This window comes from Oncorhynchus tshawytscha, linkage group LG32 (genome assembly GCF_018296145.1).
Source record: "Oncorhynchus tshawytscha isolate Ot180627B linkage group LG32, Otsh_v2.0, whole genome shotgun sequence".
Taxonomy (NCBI): Eukaryota; Metazoa; Chordata; class Actinopteri; order Salmoniformes; family Salmonidae; genus Oncorhynchus; species Oncorhynchus tshawytscha.
This window is the reverse complement of record NC_056460.1, coordinates 14,029,051-14,049,715: the sequence shown is the minus strand read 5'-3', so window position 1 is coordinate 14,049,715 and position 20,665 is coordinate 14,029,051. Positions and strand designations below refer to the sequence as shown.

The 20,665-nt window shown below is 44.3% G+C and overlaps 1 protein-coding gene across 1 annotated transcript in view; it reads left to right on the top strand.

Annotated features, from left to right (window-relative positions):
- The first annotated feature begins 413 nt into the window (after window positions 1–413).
- The window catches only part of sorcs3 (sortilin related VPS10 domain containing receptor 3), a 200,644-nt gene continuing 180,392 nt past the window's right edge, over window positions 414–20,665 (top strand). Inside the window, exon 1 of the mRNA XM_024401532.1 lies at window positions 414–1,383. Coding sequence (XP_024257300.1) covers window positions 655–1,383 — 729 coding nt within the window. The 5' untranslated portion in view covers window positions 414–654. The remainder of the gene's footprint in view (window positions 1,384–20,665) is intronic.

Below are 20,665 nucleotides of genomic sequence, written 5' to 3'. Positions count from 1 at the left end.
GGAACGTCTAATTGGCAAGAGTCTAAGGTGTCAGAGCACCTGCTACATTAAAGTAATTTAGATGCATTTCAGGAAATACCGTTTCCTTTGGACAGGAGTACATTAAAAACCAATTACTTTGATTCCGGTTAATAAAAAGAATGACTTCTGAAGCACTGTGAAGATTATAATGTGTTGGACATCCTGGTCCCTAATCACATCAAGCATCGTTATACATTGACACCATTGATTTGACTCTGATACGAACATCGTCAGATGTTATCTATCTGGTGAAAGCTATGTTGAATAGGTATTTATCGGTCATATCATATTCGATTACTAGTGGGCTATCACCATCAGTGTGAAAGCCACGGCGCATCTCTCTCTCTCTCTCTCTCTCTCCCGTTTTCAGCTCTCGCTCTCCTCTCGCTCTTGCGTTCGGGTTCTCTCACAGTCTCCCTCTCATCCTGGCGCACATTCGGCAGCTCGGCTTCGATACAGCTCCTCCCCTATGTGGTGGCTCCCGCGACCAGCTCCTTGAACGTGAACAGTTTAGCTGAAGAGCGCTTTTCTAAATACCCCAACAATCTCACCGACTTCGGGAGGAGTTGGTCCTCGGTTGGATAAGGTTTTCCCGCTCCGTGTGTTGGACCAAAATCTCTAACAATACCAGCAATGGATACTTGGCTTGGCTTCTGCCCAGGCTTGCACTTAACTCTGTGTACCTGGTTTCTGATCTCCGCTCATACCCCGCTAAATGCCAAGGCGGAGATAACTTGCGCATCGTGCCAGTCGCCGGTCCAGCTACACCTGAAGGAATTACAGATGGATATCGGTACGCACGCGGCTGATGGTACGAGGCAGGCGGCCAAAGCTCTGGAACAGGTCCCGCTGGAGCGCCAGCTACTCGGAGTTACTGACCAAAATACTGGAGTACCAAGCGACACCCAACAGGCAGGTGTTCTTGTGAATGAGCCGAGATTCAATGACGATGGAATTACCCAAAAAGTCGCTCTGGAAGATTTAACTGGGTCTAGTGAAAACGAAGAAAGGTACCGTGGGGAATATAATATTGGGGTGAATGATTTGGGTAAAGTCAAGGATGGTGCTGAGGATGTTGCGTTACAGAGAGCGAAGCGAAGCGGTCCCGAAACTCCCGAGTTTAGGGAGAGCCTTATGACCGGTGGCCCCGGTTTAGAAGGAGAGACATCGGATGAGAGAAGGAGTCCTGGTCCGTTACTGGACGGACACAGACTGGGCCGATCTGAATTCAAGTGGAACAGGGATGAGGGTCGAGGGACTTCCAGAGGAGATGATCCCAAACTAAGCAGCACTACTTTCGCCTTGACCGGAGACTCAGCGCATAACCACGCAGTGGTTTACTGGTCGGGGCAAAACAGCAGCGTAAGTGATGATTATTCACCATTTGTCATGTGTATTTGTTTTTCACAAAATAAACATTTGTATATTATGAAGCAGCACGTTTCGTCAAGAACCGTAAAGGCTTATTTTATCCAAACTGTTTTCCGCACGGAAATATTCGCTTGTTTTAGCGAGTTATTTGTCCACTGTAACAGGTACATTGGTTCAGTTGCGCACAGCAGGGCAATATCCCACATAGGTTTCAGCACCTCCAGAAGCATTCGGGGCCAGGTTGGGCTGGTATTGCTATTGCACACGGAGATATGCTTGCTTGCTGCAGACTCCGTGCCCGTGCCATACCGATAGCAGCATTGCTTCACATAGCGGTTGGAAAACACTCACTATTCTTGCGCATATAGGTTACTCTAACAGGTGAATTCCACTAGTTTTAGTTCATTTATATGTAATGAATACGACTGAAATAAATTATAACTGTTAACGTGCCCTGTATTTTGCAATATATATGTTTTGTTATAGATCGTTTATATGTCGCTTTGAATCCAATATTTTTCATCCAATCTAGGCCAATTGATCGGGAAGATTTGTAAATATTTTTGACGGGGATATGAATTATTTGAACTCTTTACTTGTAATAAAGATATTTCGCATTGAATGAAAGCAAGCCTATGTGGTCCTCTGAATTGCTGGCTTGTTCCTGTTGCTTCTATGTTCACAATTCCTTTACAAAAGCCATATATTTAATAGGCCTAGCTTAATAATTATATTCTATGCCTATGAATTATGTGGACTTTATATGCATATCCACCATTCATATAGATTTTTTATAAATTAGTCTGCAGACTATCATCATGCCAGAGTAAATTCTATTCAGAATAATGCCTCGCTCCTCAAGTTAATAATCGGTGCGCTTGTTACCTGCACTTACACAGACACTCCAAAGGGTGGCGTACAATGTACGAGAGACTATCATTGTGCTTCCTAAAAGCTACATCTGCAGTGGTGTGTTATTGTAGGGATACAGAGCCTGAGACAATGGTCTCTAATGGAATCATCCAGGGAGGGACCCTAGTGAAGCCTGAACTTCCCTAGCAAACATTCACAGCACTTAGAACACTGTTCTTAATATGCCTTGGCATATGTGATCAATACCTGTGGTGATGAGCCCGTAATAGCAGATTTACAACTGCACAGAGGAGAACTGGTATGTCATATCTGATTTTGGTCCATACATGTTGTTCTGCCACCAACATCTGTCAGTCTACATAAGGGTATTAATTGTTGATGCACTACAACTCGTCTCATCCTCTGTGAGTGAAGACAGCTTGTACTTTTTAACTGAGGTCACAATTGAACGTGTAGGCCATGTTAATGATATGACCTGTCCCAGTTCTGGCTAATACTCCAGGTTTCTAATAAATACCAGGTTGTTATGACACAGATGAATCATCTTCCAGAAGCATCATTCCATCCCAATTTGATTTTGAAACGGCTGGAATACTGACATGATTTCATCCCCCCTAAAAGGGCTTAGAGGCCTTCATTTGAAACAGAATAACATGGTGAAATAAATTGAAGTTATTTCCACAATCATGCAGACTCAAAGAAGAGAAAGCCACTGGGCTCTTTTAATAATTCTTATATGTTTCTTTTGTTGTGGTGGCTGCCTCTTTTTGCTTGATTTCATTTGGATAAAAAAAATGAATCCCTCAGTTTCAGTCCTCTGTCTGAAATAATTATGACACACTGCATGAACTTGTTTTTTTAACTCACAGTGATGGCTGCGGTGGTTTGGGGACATTTGTGTGTGTGTGTGTGTGTGTATGTGTGCGCGTGAGTGTGAGTGTGCGTGCGGACTCTCTCTGTGTGTGTGTGTGTATGTGTGTATGCGCTTGGCTCTGTGTGTGTGAAAACGTTTTTCTGGGTGTAATGTCCACCACAGCCAGCCCAACTCCCTGCCTCCGTTCCCCCAGTTGTAAATCTGTAATAGTTATCTTGAATACAGAAACAGGCATCCATTTTGAAATATTTTCTTATGGCCAGGCAAGGGGGATTGACTGCCTACTCAAGCATGTTTTCTCCAGCTCTCAGACACTAGTACTGGACTACTTCATCTTCATTGGGCTTTAGCTCCTGATTGAATGGGTGATGAATTATGCCCTCAAGGACGGCCTGATGGAGCCTGAAGTTCTCTAACTCTAACTTAACCACAGCAGTTAGGGTTGGTGTGTGTGTGTGTGGTGGGGGTGGGTGGCTGAACGAGTCTACTCTGGCCTCACCCATGCATTCACTCAATTGTCGTTGTGCCACCACACTCCCTTTCCATCTTTTCCCTTTTTTTTATTTTTAACTTCTACTCAGAATGCTCCGCTTGTGCTCCCTGATATGTGTTGTGCCCTGTGCCACTACTCCTCTAGGGTGACCTGGGTAGTAGAGGTGTTATGGTGTGTTCTGTTCCCCAAGGCAGGTGGTACCCTCTGAGGCAGGTAGACAAGGCTAATGTGGTCTCTTCTCTGTCTGTCTGTGTGCTTGAGCCCTGGGTGGATACTAGCCTCCCTATGGGGAGAAAGCCTCCCTTTGGGCCGAGCGTCCAGTTTCTCATTCTCAGTGGTGTTTATGAATTTAATGGTAGGGTTCCTTCTTCCTGCCAGTGTGGATACAAAATGGCTGCCATTATTGTGCTTCATGCTTATCATTACTATGATACAAGCCACTTTCCTAAGTGATTTTCAACCTTGATCATGTATTTCACCCATCCACTTGCTTTTGAAGACATTGCTTCCAGTAATGCACTTTGCTGATAGTAAATATCTACATACGGTATATGTCAATAGTGCAGGAAAATCTGCCTGCCTTGGCAGGATATATGGCCACTTTTTTATCTTGATGTTTTTTCTTCATGATACAACACACGGTTTTCTCTTTGTTCTTCATACATCCAGTGGGGAAAATCTAAATATGAATTTGTATAAGATGCAGAGTAGGACTCTGTGAGTGGTCTTTAATGTAAGGAGAGTTCATTATAATATCTGGCAGGTTATCAATGTTGTTAGTTGGTTAAAATGCCTACATCTCTTTCAGAGAGCTAATTGACGCACACACACACACACACACACACACACACACACACACACACACACACACACACACACACACACACACACACACACACACACACACACACACACACACACACACACACACACACACACACACACACACACACACACATAAACACACACACACACACACAGTAGTTTAAGATACCCATTTTGTAAGGCTACAGTAATGTACTGTACATGTGGAACTCTTTCATACACATTCATTAATTATACTGTTGGCATACTGTCTGGACCATAATTGGAGACATTTAATTTCTTCAATAATTGCAGTACATTTAGTAGACTTAAGCACCTGGCTCCTCAACCTGAATGAAGGACTATGTTAGTACACATGGATTCTTCCCCTCAAAATAAACTGAAATGAATTGAACTGAAATTAACTGAAATGTTCTGAACTAAATTGAAATGTATTGAACTCAGCTGAAATGTACTGAAATTAATTTTACAAACTGAAATGAATCGAACTGAACTGAAATGAACTTCCTTAGTCAACCACATCCACTCGTCTGGAAGAATATTTTTTTTCGCCAACCCCCTTACTGCACCCACCAACAGTGAGGAGAGGGTGGCGTAGTCGGTTGGCATAGCTAAACACAGCTCTGGCATCCATGCAGAGACCTGGAACATGATTTAGGATGTACACAGGGGCTCGTTCCTAGCCCTGTCTGTGTCTCTTCTCACCCCTTGGATGGCTTCCCTTCCATTTAGTGATGCTAATGGCTTGAAAAGTGGCACTATTTTGCTACCTACCGCTGTGGAACGAACTAACTGCTCTAGAGGAAGAATGGAAGAGTGGAGGATAGGATGGGATAAATAATGCACTCTTCCAAAGGGACTCTTCCTCTTTTCATTCCTCCATCCCCTCCCCTCTTTGTCTACTTCGTGTTTACAAATGTGTTTTCCCAGCCCTTGTTTCCTCTCTGCAGTGGAAGTAGTGAAGCTTGGTGGCAAGACGTCATGCGCCGCCATGACCAAATGGATGATTCGTCTTGACTTGCCCCCAAGAGCTAACGTCTTGGCACTTGACCCAACCTTTTCCGGCTAGCGTTTAGCATCTTGTTTAGTCGCTTTATCAAGATTGACTACATGCATAGATAACTTTATTATCTAGTTAATGGACTGGATTGAGAGAAAGTTGTGAAAGGTGATGGAATTATACATAGGGTCCTCGTTTCACCTTAGTGAACTTTCCCTGGTCGGGCCAGGTCATGAAACTCCTTGTCATACCTGCTCTCCAAGACCAACCGATGAAGATAGTTTAATGTAACTACAGTTGGCTTATCAGCGTTTGATAGAAACACATTAACCCAGTATGCCTGCATTGATGCTGCATTGATGCCTACATTACAACACATTCAAGTTCAATTACACTCACATTACATAGCACCTGCTGTTGGAACAGAGCAACATCTAAGACCTCAGAAGTCACTAAAAACCTTGAGACTCCCGTCTCCTGCATGGCTCGGAGCTACCCATTGGACGAAAGGTTCTGAAGGCAGTCAATCACCAAGCTAATGGTCTCATTATGTTTCCTGTGCCATCGCCACGGTAGAGGTACTAGAGTAGGCCTTTGAGGAAGGACACGTTAAGAATGTATGACTTGAGTGTAATAATACGCTTGGCCACTGATCCCGTTCTGCAATACAAGGATTTTGACAGAGCACTGAGCTGCATTTGTGGCGTACGTGTGTGTGAGTTTGTCAGTGTGTGTTAGAGAGAGTCTGTGTGTGGGTGTTAAATACATGAATATAAAAGTGTCAAATGTGATCTGGTTTCTTCTTCATTCTATTCAACCTCTTTTTCCACAGGGGGTATCTCAGGATAAAGTAGGAGCCGACCGTGACATTGTCTCTGGCTCTCTAACAGCTGATCCCAGTGCAGTTTGGATGGTAGTGGTTGGACTGATGTAGTCTGACTCTCTCTAATTCTCCAACACCAGTTTTGCATGGTAGTGGTTTGACTGCATGGTGCAGTGTAGTACGTAGATCGAAATAGGTGGTATATGCAGCATGCTCTCCCTGGGCACAGAGTCTTGACCTTTACCACCGTTTTTTTAGGCAAAGTGGGATACCTTGTAACGTCGATCTCTCTTGGCATTTCCTGAATGTTAGCACACTAGGCAGAACGCAATGACTAAGTAATAATGTCAGAGAGGATGTTGAGGTGGGAGATCCCCTACCTCTCTCTCACTCACACTCCCCCCTCCACCCCTCCCCCCAAACACTTTCCCTCCCCTTCCTCTTTCTGTCACTCTCTCCCTCTCTTTCTCACTCAGTCGGGTGAATGGTGTCACTCTTGTGAGGGGTGGCCATTGATGCAGACCAATAATGACACATTATACCCCAGGACCCACACTCAATTAACACACTGTCTAATTAAAATGATCTAGCAGTTTATCTATGAAAAAGACTGTGGCCATAAAACGGGGCCACGCCACATTAACTTTACTATCCCCTTCTCCTTCCCTTTTTATTCCCAGTTAGATTTTAATGATAATAACCTGCTCAAACATCGGCCATTACCAAACATATTGCGTAAGCATCTTTCATTTAGTGGAGGGAAATAGATGTGGCTTGATGATAGGAGATGTGCTAACAGAGTCAGTCTGGGGAAGCAAGCAGTATGTGACTTCGAACTCCTGTCTCTCCCATTGTATTTTCTAAAGGAAGATAATATTCCTCTCTCTCTCTCTCTCTCTCTCTCTCTCTCTCTCTCTCTCTCTCTGTATCTCTGAGTTTGACTATTCTCATGAAAGTCGCCTCTAAACAAATGATAGTCACCCCCTCTGCATTCACACATTTACATTTTTAATAACTCTTTAAGAGAAGTAAAGACGAGCTTGATTTGAAACCTAATAATAGAGCAGTGCTCAGTAAAACAGAGAGAGAGAGAGAGAGAGAGAGAGAGAGAGAGAGAGAGATCATAGATATCAATGCATTATTCATTTGCCTTCTGTTTAGAGGAGTTTTGCTGAGAGGGAGGGGCATCAGAAAATGAGCTCGCTAGGTTCACTGCTTTGGAGTTTTTTTTTTTACAAAATGTGTGATTGTTATGAATGAAAAGGGCCTGGAGTTATCCCTGACTGCATATCCCAATACTTTGGGCCCATGTGATAGCCTATACTTAATGCCTAAGGTAATACTCTGGGCCCTTCTGATAGCCTATAATAACTAGTGGCCAGAGTTTAATCAAGTCAGGAAATGCTCCGGGGCCTAGTCATGAAAACACTTCACCACAAGGAAGGTGTTGTCAATGTGGATCTCATGAAGGCCTTGTGTGAACAATGCCCTTAGGTAAGGTGTTAATTGCTTCCAAATCTCTTTGATATCGTACGTAGGCTAGCACCTGTCTGCTCCATTGGACAATAGCCGATTTCTACCTCCAGACAGTTTACATAATTACAGAAGGGTTGTTACTGCTCTCCTTATGTATCTGGATATTACCTGTCTAGGGCTGCGTCCCACATGGCACCCTATTCCCTATGTAGTGGCCATATAGCTCTGGTCAGAAGGAGTGCACTATGTAGAGTATAGGGGACTCAATCAGTCATTTGGGATTCATTCTAGCAGGCCTCAATAAAAAGACGAGGAGATTGCCTGACATCCTGGTATGTCTGGGTGTGTGCCTTGAAGTTTCCTCAGTCCCCAGATTGATTATACTGTAAATAGCTACTACCACTGTTGTTGTTGAAATGTGAGGCCATAAGGGGGAAATGATGATGCAACTTTGTTTTAATGAGGGAATGTGATAAACCGTAAGTTGATTATACAGCAGTAGCATTACTTAACAAGTGTTTGGTGGTAAATTGCTGAATGAGAGTTTGGCACAAACACACACACACAAACAGAAAAACACACACATCACCCCCTGTTAATTAAAGTATGTAAAAATCGTTAGTTACAGTCTCTCTCTCTCTCTGTTCATACTTTATTATAAAGCCTGAGTTCAGACAGAGTTGAGTTGAAAACCTGCAGTAATGTTGAGTAATGAATGGTAACAAGCGTGTAACTAAATAAATACTTACCCTGACACATTTTTGGTGTTTCAGCTTACACTACTTTTTGCTCTTCTGGCTGCTACGTCGACAACGCAGCAATTTTCTGCAGCGAGGCCCATTGAGCTGAACACAGCACATAAACACATCCTGGTTCTCTCTCTCCGTCTCTCTCGTTCTCACTCTCCGTCTATCTATCTATCTATCTATCTATCTATCTATCTATCTATCTATCTATCTATCTATCTATCTATCTATCTATCTATCTATCTATCTATCTATCTATCTATCTATCTATCTATCTATCTATCTATCTATCTATCTATCTATCTATCTATCTATCTATCTATCTATCTATCTATCTATCTATCTATCTATCTATCTATCTATCTATCTATCTATCTATCTATCTATCTATCTATCTATCTATCTATCTATCTATCTATCTATCTGTCTGTCTGTCTGTCTGTCTGTCTGTCTGTCTGTCTGTCTGTCTGTCTGTCTGTCTGTCTGTCTGTCTGTCTGTCTGTCTGTCTGTCTGTCTGTCTGTCTGTCTGTCTGTCTGTCTGTCTGTCTGTCTGTCTGTCTGTCTGTCTATCTATCTATCTCTGTCTGTCTGTAAGTATTATTATTTTTTGGGGGGCTCTTGAAAACTAAACGGTGCATCTCAAGAGATTTCATCCTAACAAAATGTCAAATAAATAAATAAATAAATCTCTCTCTCTCTCTCTCTCTCTCGCCATAGCTTTTATTGTTTCCCTCTCTTTATGTCTCTACTATATCCATTTTATCACCCTCACTATGGAAAGGTTTTAATACGCAGGAGGAACACTAGGGCAAGCAGTCTGCTTTATTTCATTGTTATCCTGTGTCCCAACTATGATACTCTTGATACCTGTATAACAGTAAATAAGGAAATACTGAAGTCTGCAGGTATTGTCTGTAGCTACCACTTCAAGGCAGCCCAAATAAAAGCCTCACAACATATGTTGTCTGCCACCAATGCCTCTCTGTGTCTTTTCCCAACTGGGGTATAGCTAGCTAGCAGTAACAGTAGCGCCTACCAACAGCTACAGTTGTAAGGATCTGCATTTATTTTCTTGGTCCACCTCGTGTTCTGTGTCATTGTGTTCTTGAACATAGCCCTGTTTCTTTGTGTTCTTGAACATAGCCCTGTCTTTCATTTTTGTTCATTGATTTCACCTGTGTTAGTTACTCAGTTCAGTTCATTCTATTTGTGCCTTTTGTGACACTTCTACGAGCCCCAGGCTACTAACTTTAAACGTTGTGTCGCCCGCGTGCTAGCGTAGTAGCGACTACTCCGCGGCTTCCCTTTTCCATCTATTGCTGCCCCCTGGACCCTGTGATCACTTGGCTACATAGCTGATGCCTGCTGGACTGTCCATTAATCACGGTACTCCATTCTGTTTATTTTTTGTTTATCTGTCGGCCTCAGCCGCGAATCGACCCCCTCTGCCCAGTCATCGCCATTTTACCTGATGTTGTTGTTTTAGCTGATTAGCTGTTGTTGTCTCACCCGTTATTGTCTTAGCTAGCTCTCCCAATCAACACCTGTGATTACTTTATGCCTCGCTGTATGTCTCTCTCAAATGTCAATATGCCTTGTATACTGTTGTTTAGGTAGTTATCATTGTTTTAGTTTACAATGGAGCCCTTAGTTCCACTCATCATGCCTCAGATTCCTCCTTTGTCCCACCTCCTACACATGCGGTGACCTCACTCATTTATAACCAACATGTCCAGAGATACAACCTCTCTTATGATCACTCAGTGCCTGGGCTTACCTCTGCTGTTACCACACCCCACCATACCCCTGTCTGCACATTATGCCCTGAATCTATTCAACCATGCCCAGAAATCTGCTCCTTTTATTCTTTGTCCCCAACGCTCAAGGCGACCAGTTTTGATAGCCTTTAGCCGTACCCTCATCCTACTCCTCCTCTGTTCCTCGGGTGATGTGGAGGTAAACCCAGGCCCTGCGTGTCATCAGGCACCCTCATTTGTTGACTTCTGTGATCGAAAAAGCATTGGTTTCATGCATGTCAACATCAGAAGCCTCCTCCCTACATTTGTTTTACTCACTGCTTTGGCACACTCTGCCAACCCTGAAGTCCTAGCCATGTCTGAATCCTGGCTTAGGAAGGCCACCAAAAATTTGGAGATTCCCATACCCAACTACAACATTTTCCGTCAAGATAGAACTGCCGAAGGAGGAGGAGTTGCAATCTACTGCAGAGATTGACAGAACTTTGCAGGCTTACTTTCCAGGTCTATAACCAAACAGTTCGAACTTCTAATAAAAAAAATTAATCTCTCCAGAAATAAGTCTCTCAATGTTGCCGCCTGCTATCGACCCCCCTCCGCTCCCAGCTGTGCCCTGGACACCATTTGTGAATTGATCGCCCCCATCTATCTTCAGAGAACCCGCTAGCGGGCTGAAATCCCACAACATACGGTGATCGCTACATAAACAGTAATATTAAACATTCATGAAAATACAAGTGTCTCACATGTATCGAAAACATAGAATCTTGCTAATCCAACTGCGTTGTCAGATTTAAAAAAGGATTTACTGCGAAAGAATACGATGCAATTATCTGAGCATAGAGCCCCATAAAAAACAACAATTTTAACCAGCACAGGCGTAACATAATCACAAACTGCATTAAAATAAATTGTTTACCTTTGACGATCTTCGTCTGTTTGCAATTCCAATGCTCATTGTTACACAATGAATGATCTTTTGTTTGATAAAATCCATTTTTGTAGCCTAACACGAAACATTTTGTGAACAGCTTGTGTCGTGAATTCCGTCTCATTCTATTTTTGCCGACACATTCCAGGTAAATAACCCACACAGAACGTGACTTTTCCAGTCATGTTTGGTTTCACTGCAATCAACTGGTTTGTTTGTAACACAATCAAACCTGATGGGTCATTTCGCGGGACGTATTGACTGAAAGAATCCGATTTGAAGACAACAAGTCATGACACCATTGTGCACCAATGATTTGCCCGCTGTTTCATTGATTGACTGTCTTTTAACCCAATGACCACTGATCGTCTTGAAATCTAGCTGGGTAGATAGCCAATGAGCTGAGGTAAACGGCAGTAGGTCATGTTTATGTGTTGCAAGACCAACCCATGTAGTAAGCTCCAGCGTAAAGAGAATAATTCGCTATTGAAGTTTCATACCGGAAGGAGAAACACCTGTTACGCACTGCATTGTTGGATAAACGCGCAGATTCAGCTGTTTATATATCAATCATTATGGTGACTAAGTCAGAGAAAGCTAAATCTAAGTCTAGAAATACAGATGTACACACAATGTCAGAATAAATTGATTTGGAAAGTGAGACAGAGATTGTTGTAGGACGATTAATTTAGCGATTGTGGAGGGATATTTTTTGAACGGGAGTGGACATCGTTTGGACTGGTAAGTTCTTATCATGCTAATGCCCTTGTTTGAAATTTATAATATACAATATTATTTGTGAATTTAATTTTTTTTTAGAAGCAATATATAAACATGTAATGTCACGAAATGTGAGATGCGTGTGCCTGCCACCCCCCCCAAATGAAATAGCCTATTCAAATAGGCTGTTGATGGGAGGGCAGGCCCACAACAATGGCCAAAGTGAAATGGAGACGGTAGATACAGCTGGTCTGTTGTAATATAATAAAGACAGTAGATCTAGCTGATCTGTCATAATATAATAGAGACAGTAGATCTAGTTGAAATGTCACAATATAAAAGAGACAGTAGATCTAGCAGGTCATAATAATATATTCAACCTTATGTTCCCTGTACTCTATATATATATCTGTTTATTATACCTGTTGATACAGGGCTCATATGTGAAACTATTCTAACTGAACATTTTCTTTCACATTGACACTGACTCCGAATGGCAGCCCCCAGGGCCAAGGTGTCCATCCCCCACTGAAGCTGGTTCATCCAGCTCCTGCCACAAGTGGTGTTCATCTGCCCAAATTTATTTCTGCAGAAATGGATGTGCCTCAGGGCCAAAAGGGCACAGCATGGAGGCGTCGCTGTGATCTTTGCAAAATTAAGTCCCCCATCACCTGCGCCACATGCTTGGTGACCCTCTGTTTTACAGCAGAAAGAGACTGCTATGGCACCTGGCATCAGCAGCACAATATTGTGTAGGGCTTTGGCAAAGTGGGTGGGGTTATATCCTTTCTGTTTGTCCCTGTCCAGGGCTCTCATCGGATGGGGCCACAGTGTCTCCTGACCCCTCCTGTCTCAGCCTCCAGTATTTATGCTGCAGTAGTTTATGTGTCGGGGGGCTAGGGTCAGTTTGTTATATCTGGAGTACTTCTTCTGTCTTATCCGGTGTCCTGTGTGAATGTAAGTATGCTCTCTCTAATTCTCTCTCTCTCTGAGGAGGACCTGAACCCTAGGACCATGCGTCAGGACTACCTGGCATGATGACTCCTTGCTGTCCCCAGTCCACCTTGCCTTGCTGCTGTTCCAGTTTCAACTGTTCTGCCTGCGGCTATGGAACCCTAAAATGTTAATATTTACTCTTGAGGTGCTGTCCTGTTGCATCCTCTACAACTACTGTGATTATTATTATTTGACCCTGCTGGTCATCTATGAACATTTGAAAATCTTGGCCATGTTCTGTTATAATCTCCTCCGGCACAGCCAGAAGAGGACTGGCCACCCCTCATAGCCTGGTTCCTCTCTAGGTTTCTTCCTAGGTTTTGGCCTTTCTAGGGAGTTTTTCCTAGTCACCGTGCCTCTACACCTGCATTGCTTGCTGTTTTGGGGTTTTAGGCTGGGTTTCTGTACAGCACTTTGAGATATTAGCTGATGTATGAAGGGCAATATAAATAAATTTGATTTGATAGAGGACTGAGGGTCTTCCCCCCCGCAGCTACTCGCCCAAGCCTCCCCAGCTTCTCCTTCACCCAAATCCAGATAGCAGATGTTCTCAAAGATCTGCATAACCTGGACCCGTACAAATCAGCTGGGCTAGACACTCTGGACCCTCTATTTCTAAAACTATCCGCCGCCATTGTTGCTACCCCTATTACCAGCCTGTTCAACCTCTCTTTCGTATTGTCCGAGATCCCTAAAGATTGGAAAGCAACCCCGGTTATCCCCCTCTTCAAAGGGGGTGACACCCTAGACCCAAACTGTTACAGAACTATATCCATACTGCCCTGCTTATCTAAAGTTTACTACCTCAGCCACGCTCAAGGTACTAAACAATATCATAACCGCCATCGATAAAAGGCAGTACTGTGCAGCCGTCTTCATCGACCTGGCCAAGGCTTTCGACTCTGTCAATCACCGTATTCTTATTGGCAGACTCAATAGCCTTGTTTTTTCTAATGACTGCCTCGCCTGGTTCACCAACTACTTTGCAGAGAGAGTTTAGTGTGTCAAATCGGAGGGTATGTTGTCCGGACCTCTGGCAGTCTCTATGGGCGTACCACAGTGTTCAATTCTTGAACCAACTCTTTTCTCTGTATATATCAATGATGTCGCTCTTGCTGCGGGTGATTCCCTGATCCACCTCTACGCAGATGACACCCTTCTGTATACATCTGGCCCTTCCTTGGACACCGTACTAACTAACCTCCAAATGAGCTTCAATGCCATAAAACACTCCTTCCGTGGCCTCCAACTGCTCTTAAACGCTAGTAAAACCAAATGCATGCTTTTCAACCATTCGCTGCCCGCACCCGCCTGCCCGACTAGCATCACCACCCTGGACGGTTCCGACCTAGAATATGTGGACAACTATAAATACCTAGGTGTCTGGTTAGACTGTAAACTCTCCTTCCAGACTCATATTAAACATCTCCAATCCAAAATCAAATCTAGAATCGGCTTTCTATTTCGCAACAAAGCCTCCTTCACTCACGCCCCCAAACTTACCCTAGAAAAACTGACTATCCTACCGATCCTCGACTTCGGCGATGTCATCTACAAAATAGCTTCCAATACTCTACTCAGCAAACTGGATGCAGTCTATCACAGTACCATCCATTTTGTTACCAAATCATCTTATACCACCCACCCCTGCGACCTGTATGCTCTAGTCGGCTGGCCCTCGCTACATATTCGTCGCCGGACCCACTGGCTCCAGGTCATCTATAAGTCTATGCTAGGTAAAGCTCCGCCTTATCTCAGTTCACTGGTCACGATAACAACACCCACCAGTAGCACACGTTCCAGCAGGTGTATCTCACTGATCATCCCCAATGCCAACACCTAATTTGGCCGCCTTTCCTTCCAGTACTCAGCTGCCAGTGACTGGAACGAATTGCAAAAATCGCTGAAGTTAGAGACTTATTTCCCTCACCAACTTTAAACATCAGCTATCTGAGCAGCTAACCGATCGCTGCAGCTGTACATAGTCCATCTGTAATTAGCCCACCCAATCTACCTACCTCACCCACATACTGTTTTTATTTTATTGACTTTTCTGCTATTTTGCACACCAGTATCTCTACTTGCACATCATCATCTGCTCATTTATCACTCCAGTGTTAATCTGCTAAATTGTAATTATTCGCTCCTATGGCCTATTTATTGTCTACCTCCTCATGCCGTTTGCACACACTGTATATAGACCTTTTTTTTCCTGCTGCATCATTGACTTGGTTATTGTGTTATTGGCTTGTTTATTGTTTACTCTATGTGTAACTCTGTGTTATTGTCTGTGTCACACTGCTTTGCTTTATCTTGGCCAGGTCGCAGTTGTAAATGAGAACTTGTTCTCAACTAGCCTACCTGGTTAAATAAAATGTAAAATAAATTATAGCCTTCAGTCCTAGTTTTGATTCACCTGCCTGTTTGCCTACCTCTGTATGACCATTGCCTGCCTGTGACCACGATTCCTGCCTTCTGCAAAGGTCGAAATAAACCCTGCTGCGCTTTGCACATGAATCTACACATTTTTCTCCCTGAGTATTCATTACAGAATACCTCACCTAAAAACGGAATTGATTTTCAACTGACCTGAGCCCTAGGACCATGCCCCAGGACTACCTGACATGATGACTCCATGCTGTCCCCAGTCCACCTGGCCATGCTGCTGCTCCAGTTTCAACTTCCACCTGACTGTGCTGCTGCTCCAGTTTCAACTGTTCTGCCTTATTATTATTCGACCATGCTGGTCATTTATGAACATTTGAACATCTTGGCCATGTTCTGTTATAATCTCCACCCGGCACAGCCAGAAGAGGACTGGCCACCCCACATAGCCTGGTTCCTCTCTAGGTTTCTTCCTAGGTTTTGGCCTTTCTAGGGAGTTTTTCCTAGCCACCGTGCTTCTACACCTGCATTGCTTGCTGTTTGGGGTTTTAGGCTGGGTTTCTGTACAGCACTTTGAGATATCAGCTGATGTACGAAGGGCTATATAAATAAATTTGATTTGATTTGATTTGATTCAGTGGAGCAACATCAGCGCCTAACCCAGCAAGGGAGCGTCTTCTCTGCCTACCTATCCCTACTCCTCCGATGCCAGGTATCGTAACCCATAGCCCTCCTTCATTCATATCCATGCCTGGAAAATATGACGGTTCACCTGGGAAATGTCAGGGATTTCTGATGCAATGCAGCAAATACATTGAGCACAATCCCACTAACTTCGCCACCGACAAGAGCAGGGTGTATTTTGTTGTCCCTACTCACAGGCAATGCCCTGGATTGGGCCACCACCATATGGACTGAACAACAACACAGAACTCAGATCTGAGACCCATTTCCACACCCTCTTCAAAGAGGTATTCGATCACTCTCCTTCTGGTCGTCCTATAGGAGGCCTCCTCATAGAACTTCAGCAAGGACGCAATTCAGCTGCCGACTATGCCCTCAAGTTCCGCACCGTGGCTGCAGGGAGTGGATGGAGTGAGGCTGCTTTACCTACCGTCTACTGAAGAGGGCTCAACAGGGAACTTCAGGCAGAGCTGGCCTGTAGAGGTGACCTTCAGGATTTAAATCAATACATTCGTATGTCCATCTCTATCAACCAGCTCATCGCCACCAAAGAACTCTGCCACCCAGGAACCCGAAACCTTCTCTTTCCATGATTCCGTCATCCCGTCCGAGTCTTCCAGAGCCCATGCAGTTGGGCCATGCTCCTCTCCCGTGTGTCAAACATCAAAGGTGGATCCATGAAAGGCTCTGCCTATACTGGGAAAGATCATCTACTCAGCCATTGCCATGTTCGCCCCCCTACGGAGAGATGAGAAGGGTCCCTCCGCTGCCATGCAGGTAGGCGTGTCCTTATTTCTAAATATCTCCTAGAAGCAGTTCTCCATCCCAGTATTGATAACCGTGAAGGGGGTTACTAGGTACATAGAGGGCTTGATAGATTCGGGAGCAGCAGGTAATTTTATCGGTCACCAGCTAGTACAAGAGCTTGACATTGATCTAAAACCTGTCACCCCTCCCTTTAGGATTAACACCCCTGGACAGGCAGCCATTGGGCATGGGCTTCATTGCCCACCTGACCCTCCAATCTTCCTGGTCTGGAAGATTGGAGTCTTCCACACAGAAATCATTCAAATCATGGAACTCTCATCCCCCAAACAGCCACTCTTCCTCGGACACCCCTGGCTTTATCGTCACGACCCTGCCATCTCGTGGCGACAAGGTGAACTACTGTCCTGGTCTTCTACCTGCTTCACCAGTTGTCTCAGCCTAACCTGCTGAGCCACCACAATTGAGGACTCTGCCTCTGCTGTGCCACCCACCATACCATCTGAATACGCTCAGTACAACAATGTCTTCAGCAAAATCAAGGCCTCCACTCTGCCACCACATGGCCCAGGAGACTGTGCTATTGACTTACTCCCTGGAGTGTCCCTACCGAAGGGCCATGTTTACCCCCTATCTATCCAGGAAAATGAGGCAATGGAGATTTGCATTGATGAAACACTGGAAAATGGTTTCATTCGCCCTTCTTCTTCCCCGGCTGCGTCCAGCTTCTTCGTTGGAAAAAATGACAGTACTCTTCGTCCATGTATTGATTACCATTCCCTAAATGACGTCATGGTCAAGAACCGTTTCCCTCTTCCTCTGATCCCAGCGACCCTTGAAAAAGCGGGCCGCGCCAACATCTATACAAAATTCGACCAGCGAAGTGCATATAACCTTGTCCGTATACGTGAAGGCAATGAATGGAAGACGGCCTTTATCACCACACGAGGGCACTACTAATCCCTGGTCATGCCCTACAGCCTTACTAACACCCCCGCCGTCTGCCAATCCTTTATGAATAAGATTTTCCAGGATATGATCAACCGCTTTCTCATCGTCTACAATGATGACATCCTGATTTACTCCCACTCCCTGAAGGAACACATGCATTATGTGCAAAAGGTTCTTCAATGGCTCCTTGACCATAACGTTTATGTGAAGACTGAAAACAGCACCTCGGTAAACTTCCTTGTTTTTTTACTGACACCTGGAGGGGTCAGCATGGATGAGAACAATATCACCGCCGTCAGTAGCTGGCCCAAACCCACCACCGCTAACTTCTTATGGCTTGGGGGCAGTATTTCGACGTCTGGATGAGAAGTGTGCCCAAAGTAAACAAAGTAGGATATGCATATAATTGGTAGATTTGGATAGAAAACACCCTACAGTTTCTAAAACTGTTAAAATATTGTCTGTGAGTATAACAGAACTGATATGGCAGGCAAAAACCTGAGGAAAATACATCCGGGAAGTGGGATTTTTTGATGTGGGTATTTTCAATTGAATGCCTATAGAGTATCTAATGGGTTAGGACCCAGATTGCAGTTCATATGGCTTCCACTAGATGTCAACAGTCTTTAGACATTGTTTCAGGCTTGTTTTATGAGAAATGAAGAAGAATGAGACCTTTTTGTCAGTTGACTGAGGAAGAATGCATAGCTGGTTAGGCACGTGTGACCAATTCGGCGCCCTTCGTTGTTGTTCCTTTCTATTGAATACGCTATTGTCCGGTTGAAATATTATCGATTATTTAGACAATTAAGGTTCTAGTGTGTTCAGGGATTCCCCTGCACTCTAACAGTGAATACATTGTTGTGTAATCCCACTACACTGAAAGTAAGTCGGTTATAAACTAAACAAGAAAAGAAACGTCCTCTCACTGTCAAATGCTTTTCATTTCAGCAAACTTAACATGTGTAAATATTTGTATGAACATAACAAGATTCAACAACTGAGACACAAACTGAACAAGTTCCACAGACATGTGACTAACAGAAATTGAATAATGTGTCCCTGAACAAAGTGGGGGTCAAAATCAAAAGTAACAGTAAGTATCTGGTGTGGCCACCAGCTGCATGATGTACTGCAGCACATCTCCTCCTCATGGTCTGCACCAGATTTGCCAGTTCTTGCTGGGAGATGTTACCCCACTATCCACCAAGGCACCTGCAAGTTCCCTGAAATTGCTGGGGGGGAATGGCCCTAGCCCTCATTCTCTGATCCCACAGGTCCCAGATGTGCTCAATGGGATTGAGATCTGGGCTCTTCGCTGGCCATGGCAGAACACTGACATTCCTGTCTTGCAGGAAATCACGCACAGAACGAGCAGTATGGCTGGTGGCATTGTCATGCTGGAGGGTCATGTCAGGATGAGCATGCAGGAAGGGTACCACATGAGGGGGGAGGATGTCTTCCCTGTAACGCACAGCGTTGAGATTGCCGGCAATGCTAAGCTCAGTCCGATGATGCTGTGACACACTGCCCCAGACCATGACGGACCCTCCACCTCCAAATCGATCCCGTTCCAGAGTACAGGCCTCAGTGTAACGCTCATTCCTTTGACGATAAAGTGAGACAAAACTGCGACTTGTCAGTGAAGAGCACTTTTTGCCAGTCCTATCTGGTCCAGCGATGGTGGGTTTGTGCCCATAAGCGACATTGTTGCCGGTGATGTCTGGTGAGGAACTGCCTAACAACAGGCCCACAAACCCTCAGTCCAGCCTCTCTCAGCCTATTGCGGACAGTCTGAGCACTGATGGAGGGATTGTGCGTTCCTGTAACTCGGGCTGTTGTTGTTGCCATCCTGTACCTGTCCTGCAGGTGTGATGTTCGGATGTACGGTTCCTGTGCAGGTGTTGTTACACGTGGTCTCTGGGACTACGGGATGCTGGCCTTCCAGGCAGAGTTGCAAAGAAAAAGCCATATCTCAGATAAAAATAAACATTTATGATGGGCAAAAGAACACAGACACTGGACAGAGGAACTCTGCCTAGAAGGCCAGCATCCCGGAGTCATTCTTCAGTCATCATTCTTAAATGTAAGAAGTTTGGAACCACCGACACTCTTCCAAGAGCTGGCTGCCCGGCCAAGCTGAGCAATCGGGGGAGAAGGGCCTTGGTCATGGAGGTGACCAAGATCCCGATGGTGACTCTGACAGAGCCCCAGAGTTCCTCTGTATTTGTATTTATTATGGATCCCCATTAGCTGCTGCCAAAACTACTTTGTGCATGACACAAGTCATTTTTCCAACAATTGTTTACAGACAGATTATTTCATTTATAATTCACTGTATCACAATTCCACAATTCAACTTAGCCTTGGTCAGACGTTTACATACACTAAGTTGACTGTGCCTTTAAACAGCTTGGAAAATTTCAGAAAATGATGTCATGGTTTTAGAAGCTTCTGTTAGGCTAATTGCTATCGTTTGAGTCAATTGGAGGTGTACCTGTGGATGTATTTCAAGGCCTACCTTCAAACTCAGTGCCTCTTTGCTTGACATCATGGAAAAATCCAAAGAAATCAGCCAAGACCTCAGAAAACAAATTGTAGACCTCCACAAGTCTGGTTGATCCTTGGGAGCAATTTCCAAATGCCTGAAGGCACCACGTTCATCTGTACGTACAAAGTACGCAAGTATAAACACCATGGGACCATGCAGTTGCCATACCGCTCAGGAAGGAGATGCGTTCTGTCTCCTAGAGGTGAACGCACTTTGGTGCGAAAACTGCAAATCAATCCCAGAACAACAGCAAAGGACCTTGTGAAGATGCTGGAGGAAACAGGTACAAAAGTATCTATATCCATAGTAAATCGAGTCCTATATCGACAATTACCTGAAAGCCTGCTCAGCAAGGAAGAAGCCACTGCTCCAAAACCGCCATAAAAAAGCCAGACTACGGTCTGCAACTGCACATGAGATCA